General features: G+C 39.4%; 1 protein-coding gene across 1 annotated transcript in view; it reads left to right on the top strand.

Annotated features, from left to right (window-relative positions):
• Window positions 1-545: 545 nt before the first annotated feature.
• Window positions 546-13,407, top strand: part of LOC124613198 (glycolipid transfer protein) — a 75,000-nt gene continuing 62,138 nt past the window's right edge. The window contains exons 1-2 of the mRNA XM_047141863.1: window positions 546-944; window positions 1,064-1,119. Of these exons, the coding sequence (XP_046997819.1) occupies window positions 800-944; window positions 1,064-1,119 (201 nt within the window). The 5' untranslated portion in view covers window positions 546-799. The remainder of the gene's footprint in view (window positions 945-1,063; window positions 1,120-13,407) is intronic.

The following is a 13,407-nucleotide window of genomic DNA, read 5'->3' as shown; positions in this document are numbered from 1 at the left end:
AGTACTTAAAAATACCGCACAATCATCCTTACATAATCCTAACCAGTATTATTATTTTTAATACAAAATTTCCCCCGAAAGACCTGACTGTGAGGCTGCGGGGTTCGTACCAAGTGCTACAAGAATAAACTGCTCCTGTGCATATGACTATACATGTTTATTGATTACACACACCTGCAATATGTACAAAATTTTGTGATTATTTTTGACGCGCCCCTAATACATATGCACTTGACAATGCCGAATACGATCGGAACAGCAGAATCCAACAGAAATATTTTTGTCTTCCTTTTGTTACACTTCTGGTGCGAGCACTCTATTAATTTTCTCGAAGTGGCAATGAGCACTTTGCACGCCTGTCCTTTTTCACTTAAAATGATTTAATCGTTTTAGTATTCTGTCGCTTTTTCAATAGTATAATAACTCATTGAAGTAGTCAGTCTGATGACGTCAACTTAGTATTATTTGGTTTTATTATGCATTTATTGAGAGATAAAGATGATATTTTACATGCGGTTTATTCTCTTTTTGTGCTGTGTCTTCAAGGAAAAACTCGCGCTGTAGTTCAAAAATACCGCGTAATCTTTCGGCCGGAAACTATGGTCTTATTTTGACAGCGAACAGCTGATTAACTCCGAGATGAAGTGATGGCTTTCTGTGGCGACGATCGGAGAAAATGCTGGTCAGGAGATAACGGACTGATAGCGATTGGAGGCCAAACGGCTGCTGTTTGTGCATTTTATTCTTCTGCTTTACCAAGTTAGTGAGTGTTGTGATAAAATTGATACACGTGTACAAAATGTCTAGTCCGACGAATAAAGCATCTTCTCATGGAAGAAAGAACTTTTTTACAACAGTGCAAGTGCCTTTTCCTGATGTTATTGGAGGGAAAATTAATACTTCTAACTTCTTAGAGGCGTCGAAAGGCGTTGTCGAATTGGTTGGTAAGAATCAGGTGTTTTCAGAAACTTTTGTTGTAAATGGCAAAACAATCTTGCAAAATTGTGTTCGTAATTATGTATGACTTGAATATTCAAATTATATTCAATGTTTATTGTTTCAGATAGGTTTGGAGGTATATTTGCCCCTGTTAAATATGACATGTCGGGAAATATCAAGGTAGGCGACGTTCATTCTGTGAATTTACATTTTCATGTAAGACTCTATCTTCTTGTTATCGTTAAGAGATATTAACTATAACTGATAAAATGCTCCACTAGGTTCGAATTTTTAGCAGTAATCGTGCGTATCAGTACAGTTACCGGTATTAATATGTAAGAGACTGCATTTACCAAGAAATGTAATATAAATAGTGGAAAAGCATAATTTCGGGCAATTGTTTGTTAGAGACAGCTGTATCTAGACGATAGATCAGTTAAAAAATTTAGAAATTTGTGAGAAGTATATGACCAGCGGACACTCGTAGTAGTTAGTCTACATGGTCAACAAGAGAGTGTGTGTGTGTGTGTGTGTGTGTGTGTGTGTGTGTGTGTGTGTGTGTGTGTGCGCTAATTACACATTGTTAGTTGAGACAAATAAGGACCATAACAAATTACGCAATACATAGCACTTTAGATGTTGAAAGTATTGTTTCATGGTATATTAGAAGTGTTAATATTCTGAAACTTGAGCTCATACATTTGCCTACCAGTAGTACATGGAATATGTGATTTATTAAAGTGCACATCATGCATTCACTTAAAACTTCCAGCTGTTATCAGTTCTGTCTTACGCAGCCAAACTTCACAGAGGCTCACTTGCATACTTTTCCCAAGAATCATCCCTTTGAGAAAGCCAGTTGTATCCTTAACTCTGCCCCGTAATGATATATACCAATAGCGTTTTAACATGAACAAACATTTCTAATAAATAAAAGCTGCATAGCTGAATGGAATTTGCATCCAGTTATTTGTCCTTAGCGTAGAGTGTGATAGTTAACTGTGTTAATTAATTCTATTTTTGATTTTATTAACAACTATTATTAACCTCAAAAAATTTTAGGAAAAAAGTGATTTTTACCGTAGGTTTTTCTGTTGCCGTAATAGAAATCTCATTTTGTGTATTTGATTCAATCCTTATAGAAGAGAAGTAAATTTTAGCTCAACAGATGAAAAGCAGCTGGCTTAGTTTAAAGTTTACAGTTATTTGTCTTATAATAGAATTACACCAGCCAAAATGCAGCCCAACTGTGAATGCTGTTCTCAAACACAGGGTGAATTGATTAATGTTCACAAGCAACTGAAAATCACACTGACTACTGTCAAACTATTGGCTGCTGCTGCAAATTGGAGTGTTGGAAGTGCCCCAAAGAGTCGTGAAACTATGGTACCAGCACATATAGGTACCTCAGGTACTGTCCTGTAGTATGGATCCTGTCTGCTCTGCAGAAAGGTTGAGGTCTGTCGTACTTGACTGTGAGTAGTGTGTAATTGGTAGATACAGGCATCCTATAGAGTAGATGGTTCCAGGGTGTTATACTGATCCTGCTAATGAACATGTTTGAGGTACTGTCTTTCACTGAAACTGAAACCAAGCTAGAAGGACTCACTTTATCTGTTTTAGGGAAACCTGTTTTGTCATGTGTAGAGAGGAGGCAAATGCAAAAGGATAGGGAATCTATTAATCGTCAGCAGTTCAAACATATTGCAACTAATGGAACCCATTTGGGGGCCTCATTCAACATGTTGAAGAGGCTATACTGGCAATCATTGAGGGAACAAGGTGCAACAAACTACAGACTGTGGTGCACATTAGAACGAATGATGCCTGTTGTCTGGGCTCTGAAGTCACACTTGGGTCATTCCAGCAACTGGCAGAGAAGGCTGAGAAGACCACCCTTACACAGAGTGTTTCAATGAAGCTCACAATTTGCAGCATTTTTCCCTGAACTGATCTTGGTACTCTGGTTCTGAGCAGAGTGCAAGAACTGAGCCAGTGACTTCAAAGGTTCTGTAACAAGCAAAGCTGCTTCTTCTGGACTTGTGCCTTAGGGTTGAGAACTGTAGGGACCCCCTAAATGGTCATGTGTGCAGTATATATCAGAGCCTCCTACCCAAGTAGCTGACTGTGTATGGGGTGCATGCAAGGATTTTTTTTTTAGTTTAGGCAACTCTCCATCTTATCCAGATAACAATAGCTGTAGGAAACCCAGAAATATCAGTGTAAGTTCAAAAGAAATGCCCCCCCCCCCCCGACAGGTGAGAGTATTATTATCCTAGTAGTTAACTGCCTAAGAATTCACAACAAAGTGCCAGAATTTGAAGTGCTTCCGAAAATCAATGAAGCTCACATAATACTAGGTACAAAAAGCTGGTTGAAACCTGAAACTGATAGTGGTGTGATTTTTGGGAAAAGTTTAAGTGTGTATCATAGGATAGGCAAATGGGAAATGGAGTTGGTGTATTTGATGGAGTGGATGAGAAACTCAGATCCAACAAGACAGAAACTGAAGCTATATGTAGGATTGTCTGGGCAAGACCGGAGTGGGCATAAGATGGTAATTGGAATCTTCTATTGTCCACCAGATTCGTCTCCTGATCCAACTGAAAACTTTACAGAAAACCACAGTTCTCTTGTACATAAATAAGTCTACCAGTCATGCTATAAGCATTGGTGAAGATTTAAATCGTCCAACAATCAATTGGGGAAAATTAGTTTTGTCGGTGGTGGGCATGATAAGACATCCTGTGAAACATTACAAAATGTCTTCTCTGAAAACTACTTAGAACAGATATTTTGGAACCCCACTCTCATGATGGAAATACATTGGATCTAATGGCAACAAACAGACCTGACCTCTTTGAGGATGTTCATATCGCAACTGGTATTGCTGACAATGATGCTGTTGTAGCAACAATGATTATCAAAGTACAAACGACAACTAAAACAAGCAGAAAAATATATGTTAAGTAACCTAGATAAAAACTCAGTAGTTTCATATCTTAATGAGGAACTTGAAACTTTCAGCGCAGGACAGGAGCATGTAGAGGAACTATGGCTCACATTTGAAAGAATAGTTGACCATATACTGGATAGATATGTACCCAGTGGAACAGTTCATAAAGGGAGATATCGTCTGTGGTATGCAGTCACTGTAAAGAAACTTCTAAAGAAAAGAGACTACTGCATAATAGGTGTAAAACAAAGCACGTGGCTATGGATAGAGAGATGGTGAATGAAACATGTTTGGCTGTCGAGAGAGCAATGCATTAAGCCTTCAGTAATTACCACAGCAGAATATTGTCAAATGATCTTTCACAAAACCCAAAGAAATTCTGATTATATGTAAAGGCTGTTAGAGGCACTGAAGTTGATATCCAGTGCCTGGCAAATGTGACAGGATCTAAACTTGAGGGCAGCAAAGCAAAAGTTAAGATTCTTAACTCTGTTTTCAAATGTCCCTTTACAAAGGAAAATACAGGAGAATTGCTCTGATTTAATCCTTCTACCACTGAAAAGATAAGTGAAAGAAGTATTAGTGTCACTGAACAAAGCCCCAGGGCCTGATGGAATTCTTATCAGATTTTATACTGAGTCTGTGGCTGAGTTAGCCATCTTCTAAATATAATCTGTCATAGGTCCCTCGAATGTAAAACTGTGCCCAGTAGTTGGAAGAAAGCACAGGTCACACCCATGTACAAGAATGCTAGTAGAAGTGATCCACAAAACTACTGTCCAATATCCTTGACACTGATTTGTTGAAGAATTCTATAACACATTCTGAGCTCATACATAATGAGGTATCTCAAACAGAATGATTTTGTCCATGCAAACCAGCATGGATTCCAAATATGTTGATCATATGAAACCCAACTAACATTTTTCTTGCATGACATACTGAAAGTGTTGGATCAAGGCAGTGGGTAGATGCAGTATTTCTTGATTTACAAAAAGCATTTGACTCAGTACCACACCTACACTTAATGTCAAAAGTACAATCATATGGGGTATCAAGTGAAATTTGTGAGTGGACTGAGGATTTTTTGGTAGGGAGGACACAGCATGTTATCTTGAATCGAGTGTCATTTATTGTGCCCCAGGGAATTGTGTTGGGACCCTTACTGTTGATGTTGTATATTAATGACCCTGTGGTCAGCCTTTTTGCAGATGATACAGTTATCAGTACTGAAGTAATGGCTGAAAGAAGCTGCATGAATATTCAGTGTGATCTTGATAAGATCTTCAAGGGGGTGCAAAGATTGGCAACTTCCATTAAATGTTTAGAAACGTTAATTTGTGCACTTCACTTCAATTAGTCTACAAAGGAGATTGCTTATAAATCAATTGTGTGACCCACTCTAGAATGTTGCTCAAGTGTATGGGACCCATACCCAATAGTACTAAAACGGGATATTGAACATATACAGAGAATGACAGCACGAATGGTCACAGGTTTGTTAGATCCATGGGAGAGTGTCACAGAGATGCTGAAGAAAGAGATAGGCAGACTCTTGAAGAAAGATGTTAACTATCCTGAGAAAGTTTGCTAACAAAGTTTCAAGAACCAGCTTTAAATGATGAGTCTTGGAATATACTACAACCACCCTACCTATCGCTCACATAGGGATCATGAGGACAATAAGAATAATTACAGCACACAGAGAGACATTTAAAGAGTCATTCTTCCTGTGCTCCTTATGTGACTGGAACAGGAAGAAACCTTAATAAGTGGAACAATGTGACATACCCTCTGCCTTGCCCTTGACAGTGGTTTGCAGAGTATAGATGTAGATGTGGATAGTAGACCTGAGAAATGGTTGGTGTGGCAACACTAATTTGTAGTGTAGCCTGAAGTCTAGGTTAGGTTGGAAGGTGATAATTTCCTTCTGAGTTGGCAAACAAATGTGAATGTGGTAGGGAGGTTGTGGTAACAGAATTATCTGCAGTATAATAATGTGATTTTTATGTTCATGCTATAGCAAATCCCCCACCCAAAAAAAAAAAAAAAAAAAACAACCCCCACACACACACACACACACACACACACACACACACACACACACAGTCCAAACACCCCTAAAAGGCCCAAAATGACAGAAAATCTGCATTAGATAACGTATAAGTCTCAAAAGTATTTTGGTGTGTTATCATATAGGCCTACATAAACTATGAAAAATGCAGGGGTGGATCCACTAAATAACATTTACCTTCAACTTTTCCAAATTCCACAGTGGCTAAGAAACTGGTACAGTTCTAAAGCCTATTGCACAGTACTCATCTTTCTGGAAGATGACCCTTGATGCTGCAGTACTTGGTGAGAGCTCTTCTCATAAAGCAACTTGATCAGTTCTGTTTCATAATCATCATTATTGTGTGTATCGACGCTAATCACATGACCAGTGTTCAAAAGGAGGGAGATATTGGAATAGAAAGCTGTTCATGTACTTCAGGCACAATGAGATTCAGGTGTTAATATGTCCGCCAAGATGAATGGCCACTGTCAAATTGTGGCCAAGAGCTAAACTCACTGTCCAGCTGCTGCACAAAATACTCAGTTTAAATGGCTATTTCATGAATTTTGCCACCTGGATCTCCTCACCAAGACCAGCATCTCTGGATGAAATTTCACACAGTTATCATGTACACTCTCACTTTCCTCTCTGTGGTCTTCATCTTCCTCAGTTCTATCACCCACCCTCCACCCCCAACCGTATCCACTATTTTGTGTGCCATGTCACATGCCTGTTCCTTTGCTTCCTTTCACTCTTATCCATCAGCCTCTCTTCCTGTCACCACTTCACCATCTTGTTTCTCTCACTCATTCCACACAACAAGACCAGACCACTCACTCCAGTCAGGCTGCAACATAGGGATGATGTAGCCATCAGGGATAATGCTGCTGGCAGCGATACACGTTTTCGTTGGTTGCAGAAAAGGACATTGTCCAAAAGCTTAGCGACATTTTCAACGTTGTTATGTGCCTGCTGATTGCTCAGTGCCTTAACTATATAGTGGCTGGTTACTCTTTCACCGTGCTGTAGATGGAAAAAACATTTAGGCAGTACTGAACAAAAATCACTTAAGGAGGTTCCAGATGGACTCATAGTGGACTTCGTTAAGCAGGTCACATTTTCAGCATGCTGTTTCTCCAGTTGATCTTCTTCTTGACCTGAGCCAAGGCTGCACATAAATTACTGGATTCAATTTTCCCAGTGGTGGATCAACACTTCTTAGGAAAATTTGTTCTGCCAACAAACTGTTCCTTTTTTTAGTGCGAATGTCATTCATAGCACTAAATGTTCTTTCGCATTCAAATGTGGAAATTGGAATTGAATCAATTATTTGTTGTAATTGTTCAAGGTCTTTAGGTTTTATGTTTGTGTCCATATTTCCATGAATACCAGAATGTATTTTCTAACAATATACTGAGAAGGAAAGTTGCTACTGACCATACAACGGAGATGCTGAGTCACAGATAGGCACCACAAAAAGACTCTCACAGTTACAGGTTTTGCCCATTAAGGCCTTTGTCAACAATAGACATGCATGCGCGCGCGTGCCCACACACACACACACACACACACACACACACACACACACACACACACACAGAACTGCAGTCTCAGGCAACTGAAATAGCATGAAGTCGGAAAACCTCACATATATTAGAGATGCTCCTATCTCCACAAATTATGTCAGTACCATGTGGTTAGTGTTTTTTTTTCTAAAAGAGCAAGATTTTTGAATAATACTTAAATACTTCAGTCCTCTGTTTCTTTTCATTTTCTTTGCTGCTTTGCTTGGTCTGAGAACCTACATTGGATGGATGGCTAAGACTGGCAACAAATCAGTGTTTGAGATTTTCAGCAAGAATTCAGTGAAACGGGCCACTGTTTATTTGAACAACTCTATGGTTGTTGTGTATCTCAATGTCTTTAAAGACTTTGTTTTAGCTGCTTTAGTTGCATCCTCAGCATAAGAACCTGGAGAAGGCGCCATGGATTCCGGTACCCGGATACTACATTTTATAGTCTTCTCAGCTTTGGTAATAGCCACGTCTCTTCTTTGTTTGGTTTGCTGGTAGTTGGGAGCTCCAACGTTAGGTGCGTAATGGGGCCCCTTAGGAACATGGCTGCCGAGGAGGGGAAGGAAGGCAGTGGGCACGCCATGTGCATTCTGGGGGGAGTCATTCCGAATGTCGAAAGGGTGCTTCCGGATGCCATGAAGAGAACAGGGTGCAGCCAAGTGCAGGTGGTGGCTCATGTCGGTACCAATGACGTGTGTCACTTTGGATCGGAGCAGATTCTGTCTGGTTTTGGGTGGCTAGCGGAAATGGTAGAGAGTGCCAGTCTTGCTTCCGAGATTAAGGCGGAACTCACCATCTGCAGCATCGTCGATAGAACCAACTGTGGTCCTTGGGTGCAGAGCCGAGTGGAGGGTCTGAATCAGAGGCTCATGCGGTTCTGTGACCATGTAGGCTGCAGATTCCTTGACTTGCACCATCAGGTGGCGGGTTTCCAGGTTCCGCTTGATAGGTCAGGAGTCCACTACACACAGGAGGCGGCTACAGGGGTAGCGGTGGCTGTGTGGAAGGGACTGGGCGGTTTTTTAGGTTAGGGGGTCTCAGGGAACCACAAAAAGGACGTCCATCTAAAAGGGGGCAGGTAAACGATTGGTACTGTAATTGTAAATTGTTGTAGCTGTGTTGGGAATGAACCAGAGCTCCAAGCCCTAATAAGAAGCTCTGAAGCTCAAATAGTTGTAGGTACAGAGCACTGGCTAAAGCCAGAAATAAGTTCAGCCGAAGTTTTTTCAAACGATCTAACAGTGTTCAGAAAGGAGGGATTAAATACAGCTGGTGGTGGAGTATTTATTGCTGTTAGAAGTAGTTTGCCTTGTAGTGAAATTGAAGTAGATAGTTCGCGTGAAATAGGTTATACCTGACAGTCGGACTAAACTATTAATTGGATCGTTTTACCGACCCCCCGACTCAAAAGATATAGTTGCTGAACAGTTCAAAGAAAACTTGAGTCTCATTTCAAATAAGTACCCCGCTCATACAATTATAGTTGGTAGTGACTTTAATCTACCCTTGATACGCTGGAAAAATTATATAGCCTATTTAAAGCTGGTGGCAGGCATAAAACGTCATCTGAAATTGTTCTGAATGCTTTCTCAGAATATGAGCCCACTCAAAGCGTAAATGGTTTGCGAAAGCATACTTGGCCTTTTAGCAACAAATAATCCTGGACAAATAGTGAGTATTGTGATGAATACAGGGATTAGCAACCACAAGGCAGTTGCTGCTTGGCTGAATACCGTAACATCTACAACCATAAAAAAGAAACGCAAAGTACATCTATTTAAAAAATCTTATAAAAATGCTCTTAATGCCTTTTTAAGAGACAGTCTTCACTCCTTCCGATCTGATCATGTGAGTGTAGAAAAGTTGTGGAATGTTTTCAGAAAGATAGTGTCGACAGCAATTGAGAGATATATACCACATAAATTAATAAGTGATGGTACTGATCCCCCATGGTACACAAAGTGGGTCAGATCGCTGTTGCAGAAGCAGCGAGAAAAGCATGTCAAATTTAAAAGAACAAAAAATCCCCATTATTGGCAAAGTTTTACATAAGTTCAAAATATGGCGCGTACTTCAATGTGAGATGCTTTTAATAATGTCCACAACGAAATTCTGTCTCTAAATCTGGCAGAAAACCCAAAGAGATTATGGTCAAACATAAAACACACCAGTCACAAGACGCCATCAATATCTTCACTGTGCTATAACAATGGTGAAGTCACTGATGACAGTGCCACTAAAGCAGCGTTATTAAACATGGTTTTCCGAAACTCATTCACCAAATATTCCTGAATTCCAATCAAGAACAACTGCCAAGGTGATAAAGGAAAGGCCTCCGGTACAGATTGTAGACCAGTCAGGTTTCTCCCACAGTATGCTGATAAAATAGCTCCATATTTAGCAATTATATACAACCACTCGCTCACAGAAAGATCTGTACCTAAGGACTGGAAAATTGTTCAAGTCACACCAATACCCAAAAAGGGAAGTAGGAGTAATCCGCTGAATTACAGACCTGTATCACTAACATCGATTTGCAGTAGGGTTTTGGAACATATACTGTATTCGAACATTATGAAGTACCTCGAAGAAAAAGATTTATCAACACATAGTCAGCACGGATTCAGAAAATATCATTCTTGTGAAACACAACTAGCTCTTTGTACTCACGAAGTAATAAGTGCTATCGACAGGGGATGTCAAATTGAGTCCATATTTTTAGATTTCCAGAAAGCTTTCGACACCATTCCTCACAAGCGTCTTCTATCGAAACTGTGTGCCTACGGAGTATCGCCTCAGTTGTGTGACTGAATTCGTGATTTCCTGTCAGAAAGATCACAGTTCATAAATGGAAAGTCATTGAGTAAAACAGAAGTAATATCCGGCATCCCCAAGGAGGTGTTAAAGGCCCTCTATTGTTCCTGATCTATATTAATGACATAGGGGACAATCTGAGTAACCATCTTAGATTGTTTGCAGATGATGCTGTCATTTACCATCTTGTAAAGTCGTCAGATGATCAAAACTACTTGCAAAATGATTTAGATAAGATATCTGTATGGTGCGAAAAGTGGCAATTGACCCTGAATAAGGAAGAGTGTGAAGTTATTTGCATGAGTACTAAAAGAAATTGGCTAAATTTCGATTACACGATAAGTCACACAAATCTGAAAGCTGTAAATTCAAATAAATACTTAGGGATTACAATTACAAATAACCTAAATTGGAACGATCACATGAATAATATTGTGGGTAGAGAAAACCAAAGACTGTGATTCATTGGCAGAACACTTAGAAGGTGCAACAGGTCTACTAAAGAGACTGCTTACGGTACACCATGCTTATCTGCCCTATTCTGGAGTATTGTTGTGCGGTGTGGGATCTGCATCAGGTGGGACTGACAGATGACATCAAAAAAGTACAAAGAAAGACAGCTCGTTTTGTATTATCGCGAAATAGGGGAGATAGTGTCACAGACATCATACATGAATTGGAGTGGCATTTTTCGTTGTGATGGGACCTTCTCATGAAATTTCAATTACCAGTTTTCTCCTCCGATTGCGAAAACATTCTGTTGGCACCCACCTACATAGGGAGAAATGATCATCACAATAAAATAAGAGAAATCAGGGCTTGCACAGAAAAATTTAAGTGTTCGTTTTTCCCGGTGTACCATTCGAGAGTGGAGCGGTAGAGAGACAGCTTGAAGGTGGTTCATTGAACCCTCTGCCAGGCACTTTATTGTGAATAGTAGAGTAATTGTGTAGATGTAGATGAAGAAGCAAAGATAAATCTGAAAGCTCACTTAAAGCATCGTATCCAACTGCTAAATTTATAACAAACTCAGAAGTAGTCAAAGTTTTGCAAAGGCCTGCATATGTAGACCTTTCTGTGGAATCCCTGCATTTATCAGCAGCAGCTTCTGTGAAATGTTTGATAAGTGGTGTACAGTTATTCCAGACAGATTTCACAGTTCTAGCACTTGAGGTAACCAATCTGATGGTAAATATTTTCCCAACTTTATTTAGTTGTTTGCCAAGATCTTCTGCACATTCTCCAAGCTGAGCTTCACTTTTAGGCGACATGCTACAGACAGAATACAGTTTACCAAAGAAAAAAATGGAAATGAGTAACATCTTCAACCTCATCTCTTGTGTCTTGTATTGCTAGTTCAAGTCTGTGGTTAGCACAGTGCCAAACAGTCAAGTGAGGAAACATGTTCTGTAATGCCCCAGCAACTCCATTTCTCTCTCCTAACATTGCTAAGGCTCCATCACTTGCAAATCCAACAAAGTTCTCTTTGAGGTAAGAATGAGGAAAATCATAAAAACTCAGGTTCTGCAAAATAGCATCCTCGATTGAACTGGTTTTCGTGTCTGGCAGAGTCCATACCAATTCAAGTTGACTAGGAAAAAATCTTACCTTCATATTCTCGGATGTTATTGAATTTAGCATACATTAAAATGAAAGGCTAAGATGACACTGCACATACCATTTTGAAGATGCGAATTTTGGAAAAAAATTTAAAACGCTGTACTCTGGAACAGTTCTAGAATTTTTTTTTAAGATAATTGCTTTATGATTACAAAGAAATCCCCCATTTGGACGTATCTGTCAAAGTTTTTTACTATAGTGTTCTCAACTTTTTTATGATTTATGGAAAAAAAAATTTTTTCATACATAGCAATCCATAAAATTTTGATTTTTTCCTTCTGTTGATTAGTACCATACAGTTCTACATTCCTTGAAAAGGAGAGCTTGCAGTTTTACGTTGAAAGGTTTTATAAACAACTGAAATTTTTCCATACATAAAACCTGTTTTGTTACCACATTATCTCATAACAGGCTCATAAAAATCAAAACCTGACCTTATTTAACATAATTTTAGTTTTGAAAGATGAGTAAGAGACGCATTTTTCAAGCATTTTAAGTGGTTCTAAAATGTATGTGAAAAGTCCAAAGACTTAAAGGTTTCAATTTATACAACTTACATGCATTCTGTTTTGTACTGAAATTAGCCAGTCAATGAACTAAAAATGTGTTCCACTGCTTCAGTATCTTCCTTTGATATAGAGTGATGCCCTCCTGTTGAACCAATAGGAACTGGAGCACTTATAATCTTCAAAACATTGTGAACAGGAAGTGAGCACTGATGGCATTGTTGCTGTCCTTCAGCTGGAAACCTATATCCAGCAGCTGGTCCATATGGTAGCATGAGGTTCACTACAATTTCATTTAACTCATAACTGGTGTCTGTAATCTCTGCAATCCACCAGTCACAGTCATACACACATGCCACAAACATCCCCCTTCTCAGGTTGTGAATCTGAACATTATCCTGCGGTTTCTGAGGTGTTGGCCGAACAAACGAAATTTCTCCTTTCTTGCTCTTTAAAGTGTGTGCAATATGAGTTTGCCCACTTCAAGTCCAAAAATGTGTCTTCTGAATTCCTTTCACAGTAGTAGTTTGTTTGGACCATTCTTCTTTTTTCTGCTCATATAATTCTCCAATTTCCTCCATGTGTAAGATTTCACGACTCTCGTAAAATCCTCAGCATTCTGAATTGCAGCTGTATTGGGGCTGGAAAGATTATGTGTTGTAGCATGGTGCTTCAGCAGGCCTCCTACACCATCAAAAGGCCCCTTCTTGTGACCAGTATACTCAGTCAGTTGGCACAAGCGACTTACTCAATTCAAACAGTTGCTAACAGTTTTTAAAATGACTAGGAGCACCATCAGAAATAATTATGATCTTCTCTGCCCCTGTTTGCAGTTGAAGAATTTTGCGCATTGCTAGCAAAGCATGTGCCGAGTCATGTCCTGTGTCATCACCTATAACTGCAACACTTGTGGTCTTGTTTTGAAAATATGTCACTCCTGTA

The sequence above is a fragment of the Schistocerca americana genome, chromosome 1 (assembly GCF_021461395.2).
Source record: "Schistocerca americana isolate TAMUIC-IGC-003095 chromosome 1, iqSchAmer2.1, whole genome shotgun sequence".
NCBI lineage: Eukaryota > Metazoa > Arthropoda > Insecta > Orthoptera > Acrididae > Schistocerca > Schistocerca americana.
Note: the sequence above shows the minus strand (reverse complement) of the source record. Positions and strands in the feature narration are given on the sequence as shown.